Here is a 7,428-nt window from a genome sequence, read left to right as displayed (position 1 = left end):
ATATATATATATATATATATATATATATATATATATATATATACACACACACACACATACACACTCACAAAATTATATATATATGCATACATACACACACAAAATCATATATACTGGATCATCCCATAAATAATGTGGTTTTTTAAATAGCATGAACTAAAATTCAGAGGGGAATGGGATAAACTGCCTGCATCAACTTTCAATAAAAGCAGGTAGTAATTTTACCTTGTGCTTATTCTTAGTACAAACTGTGAAGAGTGCAGTTCGATTTTAACAGTTATTTTTTCAAAGCTATAATGGAAGTGACACAGGAACATATGCGGCATATTTTGCTTTGTGAGTTCGATAAAGAAATTACACAATGGTAAGTGTGAGGAATATTAATGCAGTATATGAGGATCAGACAATATGCATAAGCCAGTGTCAATGGTGGTTCCAGAAATTCCGAGCCAGAAACTACAGTGTAGATGAGCCTCATCCTGGAAGATCTGTAGAGCTTGATGGGGATGTCCTGCAAACCCTGGTGGAACAAAATCCTACTGTAACTGTTAAGGAACTAGCAGAATAGCTTGGATTTGGTCATTCAACCATTCATCAACACCTGTGTGCCATCAGGAAAGTCAGCAATTTAGATCAATGGGTTCCTCACATACTTTCTGAGTCTAATCATGCACAGAGAGTAAATGTGTGCCCAAAGACAGTGGGTAAGAAAAGGAGAAATATCAGCACCCCAAGCTAAAGAAGGTCTTCACCCATGTATAGTGTTGTTATCTGTTTGGTGGGACATGAAAGATTTAGTCCACTTTGGACTTTTAAACCCAAACCAAATGATAACAAAGGAGTTCTACTGTGAACAGCTTTGGTTTCAAGACAAAAGGTGTTCTTCCATCAGGATAATGCTTGGCCATGTAGAGTGAGGATGACATTCCAAAGGCTGGAGCAGTTTCAATGGGAAACGATGCCCACCCACCATATTCACCAGACATTGCCCCATCTTAATATCATTTATTCTGCAGTCTTCAAAATTATGAATTCTGTAGACGAAGTCAGAACAGTAGTGGAGGAGTATTTTTACTCACGCACAAGTGAATTTTCGAAGAGGAGCCTTGCAAGATTACCAGATAGATGGAAGAGCATTGTAGAAAATGAAGGAGAGTATATTTTAGATTAAAAAAGAACTTTGCTTATCTTAATTTTGAAAAATAAAAGAAGTATAAAAAAATTACATAATTAATAGGATGATCCAATTTATGTATACACACAGACACACACACAAAAGAACTTGTAATATTGGGCTTTACCTTCCATCCAAAATAATAGAGTTTTTTTCCATTGTTTCCATTATACTACTATGTTTGATGTATGTTTTAAAGTTATTGAAAATTTAGTAATTATATACACTCTGATATTTTTCTTCATTTCATTTAAATGTTCTAAGACTTTCTGTAATAATATTAAACTGTTTTTCAGTTTCTCTTGAACTCTTTTTATTTTGCAATTGATTTAATATTTCCAGAGAAACTGACATTTTTCACAGTTGGGATTATACTATTCTATCTTTAAAATATTTACTAAAATGCAAAAAAAAAATATGATGACCAACTTATGTGTTAGACTTGAACATGGTCTACTTCCATTACTGAAGCATTGAAATGAAGGTAAAAATGAAACTCTAAATTGGTAACGACAAAGAAGAAGAAGAAGTAGTAGTAGTAGTAGTAGTAGTAGTAGTAGTAGTAGTAGTAGTAGTAGCAGCAGCAGTAGCAGTAGTAGTAGTAGAAGCAGCAGCATCAGTAGTGGAAGCAGCAGCAGCAGCAATAGTAGTAGTAGTCCTTTGTCTTCATTGGTGCTGACAGCAGTGGCATCATCATCATCATCATCATCATCATCATCATTTAGTGTCTGCTTTCCATGCTGGCATGGGTTAGATGGTTTGACTGGGGCTTGTAAACCAGAGAGCTGTACCAGGTTCCAGTCTTATTTGGCTTGGTTTCTTGAGTTGGACACCTTTCCTAATGCCAACCACTAGTGGGTGCCTTCCTAATGCCAACCAGTAGTGGGAGCCTTTTATGTGTCACCAGCACAGGTGCCTTTTACATGTTACTAGCACTGGCCACAACTAACCTTAACCCTAACCCTAACTATGATTTCACTTGGCTCAACAAGTCTTCTCAAGCACAGCAAATCACCAAAGGTCTCAATCACTTATCATTTTCCTTGTGAGACCCAACTTTCAAAACTCATGCTTCACCACCTCGTCCCATGTCTTCCTGGGTCTCTTCCGAAGGGTTCTTTTCACAAAAAAAAATATAATAAAATTTGATCAAAACCAGAATCACACTAAAGTGAATCTTTACAAAACAAGGGCCATATAAATCAAGGGTCAATTGTAAATGGTACCTTTCACCACAAATAATATTCTTATGCTTCAAGGCAGCAAATTGGCAGAATTGTTAGCATGTCAGGCAAAATACTTTGCAGCATTTTGTCCATCCTTATGTCCTGAGTTCAAATTCTGTTGTGGTTGATTTTACCCTTCATCCTTTTGGGGGTCGATAAAATAAGTACCAGCAGAAGACTGGGGTTGATATAACCGATTAACTCCAACCCCTGAAATTCCTGTTCTTGTGCCAAAATTTGAAATCAATATTCTTTTGTTTCTTGCTTTTCTGTCTTTTATTCAAAAGACAGAAAAACTTTTAAAAATTAAAACTAATTAACAATTATACAGAAACAAATCTCTTTCAGTTTGGGTGACTGAGATAATAACAGTCAGATAATTTAAGATCACAATTCAATCCATGTGACATGATTTAAGCCCTCATCATTGATCTAGAAACCATGTACCTATACCACTCAGAAATATTATTTAAAATTTGATTAGTGATATAATTGTCCTGTGAGGATTATATATATTTTAAAGTCAGTAATTATGAGTGCAATGGAATTTTTTTGTATGTGAGAAACAAGGAATAAATAATTTATATTCCTCAATCAATAAATGACTTTTTATCTCCTTGCCTTTAAGATACAGGAATTAATGAGAAAATAATTATTTTGTGAGTTACTGGAAAATGTCAAATTAAAATTTAGCAAAATTCTGAGATTAGCCTTGTCTCTTATTTAACAGAAAAACACTCAAGGCTTTGAAACAAATTTGGCTGGTTTATTAGCAAACGTAATAATAGGATTGAATTTATAACTTTTGGCAATTTAGGGAAGTAATTGTAATATATAGTGTGAGCCAAATTATCATAATTGTAGGACAACATTAGTCTTCTGTTCTTTACAGTGAATTAAGGTGTGATAGTGGAAGACTCCTAGATGGAGGAAATGAATATACGGACAATAAAACAATCATTAATGTTGAGATGAGCATTTCTATAATCAAACAGCCACAGGAATTCAGAACATACGTTAGCAGAAAGCACATGTGAATCCTATCTAAAGAAACAGTAGCTTCTAATTTGCCTCCTAGAAATGAGATGCAGGCAGGCAAATTTGACATAAGCCTATATACAATGACTAATAATGAAAGTTATATCTCATTAATGAAGAAGCAGCAAATTCTCTCTTCTACCATAATTTCTTCACTTATCCTTTCTCACCAAAGCTGACAATCTTAAGGTGACAATGAAATACATTTTAAAATATTTGAGTACCACATTATATCACTATAAGACAGAGCTTTACTGAAGAGTTTCTGTAACATGTTACATGAGAACATCTTATTAAGCATCTGTTGCTCACCAACTTTTCCTTCTAGAAGTCAAAGGACATTGGGATAGGCCTTCAATGTCTCTCAGTGAAGCATAGCCAATTCTGAGAGAGTGAAATTGAGAGAAACAGAGAAAAATAGACCCCAGTACTTGGCACATGGCCTAGTGGTTAGGGTGTTGCATACATGTTCTTTTGATCATGGTTTCAAATCTCAGACCCAGTGGTGTGTTGTGCTTTTGAGCAAAACACTTTGTTTTTATGTTGCTCCAGTTCACTCAGATGTAAACGACCAACCCTCTGATGGACTTGTGTCCTGCTTGACAAGAACATGAGCTCAGTATGCCAGAGAAAGAGGTCATAGGACTTGAGACAGTATTTACCTAGTTGCTACTTTATTTATGCTTAAGTGAGTTTATATGTCACTGTACACCACTATAAAAAGTAGCATGCCCCAGTGGTAAGGGTGTTGAACCTACAATCATAAGGCCATGGGTTAAATTCCTGAACTGGGTGGTATGTTATGTTCTTGAACATAACTTGCACATATGCAAAGACACACACACACACACAGATATACATATATACATCAGTTTCCGTCTACCAAATCCATTCACAAGGCCTTGGTTGGCCAGGAGCTATAGTAGAAGACACTTGCTCAAGATATCATGCAGTGGGACTGAACCTGTAACCATGTGATTGGGAAGTAAACTGCTTACCAGACAACAATGCCACAATGTTTTGAATTAATCAGGCATTATCGCGTAGCTTCAGTATTTTGATGATGTGATGGTACATTTTTAGAATGACATTGTAAGGTAGGAGTGAAAGGCTGGATCTGGCCAGTTTAAACATAAAACAGGTGGAATATTTGAGCTGGTTATGGCTGGTTTTAATACTAAATTGTTAAGCTTTGCGACTCTACCAAGATAAGATTTAGTGTTTTATAAAACCATTCACTTACTTTGAGTGGCTTCAGGTATTCAATTTCCGCTATTAATTTATCAAAAGCCACTTCATATTGATTTTTTATACGCAACAGCAATGGTTTATATGTTACAAATTTCTCAATCAAATAGTCAAAGACTCTCTGGTGAATCTGTAAACAGAAAGATAAAAACTGAAGTTAATATTCTTTAATTCTTTTATTTGTTTTAGTTGTTAGGTTGTAGTATTAAGCTAAAACCTTGTAGGGTTTTAGCTTGATGAATAGACACCAGTACTCATTTTGTCTTAAAGCCTTGTATTTATTGTCAGTCTGTCTTGCTGAGCAGCTAAGTTACTGGAATGTAAACAAAACAACACTGATTGTCAAGCAGTGATATTATGCTCAGGTCATATAAATATAAAAAGTGGATTTGGTAGACGGAAACTGAAAGAAGCCCATTGTATATAAATATATATGTGTATTTGTGTGTGTGTTTGTCCCCTACCCCTATCACTTGACAACTGATGTTGGTACGTTTACGTACCTGTAACTTACCAGTCCGGTGGAAGAGACTGATAGAATAAGTACCATGCTTATAAAGAATAAGCTGATTTCTTTGACTAAAAAGGCAGTGCTCCAGCATGACCACAAGCAAATGATTGAAACAAGTAAAAGAAAAGAAGAATATATATATATATATGTATGTATATATATATATATATATATATATATATATATATATATATATATATACAAATATACTAGCTGGCACACCCGATAATTCCTGGGAAAGTGAGGCTTATCCCCTGGTTCCGTTCCCATAATTGTTTTGCTAATCCAATAACAACAATACAAAATATGTAGCCCTTAAAATGGGTTTTTTTTTGCATTTACAGAGAACAGCAAACTGTCTTACATAGGATCTTGTTTTCAGGAATTCCTAATAAGTTATGAATACCCAAATTATGAAGTCAGTTATGTAATAACATGAAATTAGTTACCCAATAGTAAGAATTCAAATAAAGTAGTCCCGAAAAGGGCTTTAATGCATTCCCAGAGTATATAGAACTTAGGAGGAAATACCAGTAAGGTATGCATACTAAAATCATGAAGCATGTTATGTAATAACAGGCTAATCAGATATGAAATAATAACAATTTAAAGTAAATAACTCTCAAAGGGCTTTTGTGCACCAGTGTTGGTATATTTGTGAATAAGTCACTAACCAAAATAAGTGGCTCTATTGTTTAGGAAAATACTATTTACTTTTTTAAGGGTTGGACTGGATAAATTGCGAAAATAACTCTAACAATTCAAATACTAAGAAATAAGCATACTCAATTTGATTTATACCAAATGATTTAGGAAATTGAATGGGTTATTTCCCTAGGCTGCTAAAATGAAATATATTAGATATATATAAGGATCCATTCCAGGGGCCCTATTATCGATGTTTTTTCAACAATTTGAGTATGCCATGAGGTTTCCAGACATGAATTCTACTCACATATCAAGTTTCATCAAAATCGATAAAGCGATGTAGCTAACAATTCCACAGACAGAATTTGCCCAATATGTAGTAGATATAATATAATATGTATATAGTATATAGCATATATGTGTGTATGTATATATATAACCCATGCCAGCATGGAACATTAATGTTAAATGATGATGATGTTACACACACATACACACACACATGTATATAGATGTGCTTAAAGTTATATATAATGTGCACATTAAGTTACATGTGTGTGTATGAATACAACAGGCTTCTTTTCAGCTTCTGTCAACCAAATCCACTTACTATAGTCCCAGCAAGAAAAATTTACAAGGAAGTTGGGAGGCAGGGTGGGAGGGAATGTCATATGATCTGAGTGTTATGCAAATACAATATATCATAGGAGAAAAACAATGGGTTTTGCTGAAAGACAGATGATTAAAGAAAGTAACAAAGACTGTGATCCAAGCTGTACAAGAAGAAGTAATTAAAACATACCCTATAAAAATGGAAATAGATAGAAAGTTGAACAAGATAATTAATGTTGGATGTCTACCAAAATAGATATGATGATAGTGGGTAGAGAGAACAAGAAGACATACAATAAAGAAAGAAAACATGTGAACTATGAAAGGAAACCTGAAGTCAAAGTGGGTGGAAAGTCATATCAGTGACAGGCAGAATCTGTTACTAAAATGAATGATTATGATCTTGTAGGATTTCTCAGCACAAACTGAAGGTATGATAGAAGTTACCATATAGAATCCTAACAGAGAATAAAAAAATATAAACAGAAAAATAAATGACAGGTTTTTTAAAGCTTTATGGTAGTAGAGTTGAAGTGAAAGAAATATGGAATAATGATTTCAAATTTTGGCACAGGACCAGATATTTTGAGGAAGAGAGTAAGTCTCAATTACATCAACCCCATTGCTCAATTGGTACATATTTTATTAATCCTGAAATGATGAGAGGCAAAGCTGACCTCGGTGGGATTTGAACTCAGAATGTAAAGAAGGATGAAATGTCGTTAAGCATTTTGTCCGGTGTGATAATGATTCTGTCATCTTGCTACCTTGAGAAATATAGAAATTGATTTCAAAATTTGGCACAAAGCGAGCAATTTCAGGGTAGGGGGTAAGTTGATTACATCAACCCCAATGCTCAACTGGTACTTATTTTATTGACTCCAACAAAAGGATGAAAGGGAAAGCTGACCCTGGCAGCATTTGAACTCAAAACATAAAAATGGATGAAATGTTGCTAAATATTTTGTCTG

The 7,428-nt window shown here is 34.4% G+C and overlaps 1 protein-coding gene across 4 annotated transcripts in view; it reads right to left on the bottom strand.

The window, feature by feature from the left end:
• The window catches only part of LOC106875477 (translin-associated factor X-interacting protein 1), a 154,468-nt gene that overhangs the window by 137,355 nt on the left and 9,685 nt on the right, over positions 1 to 7,428 (bottom strand). For 3 of the 4 annotated variants that reach the window (XM_052967353.1, XM_014923647.2, XM_014923636.2), the window contains one exon: positions 4,682 to 4,816. The exons of the other annotated variant lie outside the window; for it this stretch is intronic. In XM_052967353.1, the coding sequence (XP_052823313.1) occupies positions 4,682 to 4,816 (135 nt within the window). The remainder of the gene's footprint in view (positions 1 to 4,681; positions 4,817 to 7,428) is intronic. 4 annotated transcript variants of the gene reach the window in all.

The sequence above is a fragment of the Octopus bimaculoides genome, chromosome 4, assembly GCF_001194135.2.
Source record: "Octopus bimaculoides isolate UCB-OBI-ISO-001 chromosome 4, ASM119413v2, whole genome shotgun sequence".
NCBI lineage: Eukaryota > Metazoa > Mollusca > Cephalopoda > Octopoda > Octopodidae > Octopus > Octopus bimaculoides.
The sequence above is the reverse complement of the archived record's forward strand: the minus strand, read 5'-3'. Positions and strand labels throughout refer to the sequence as shown.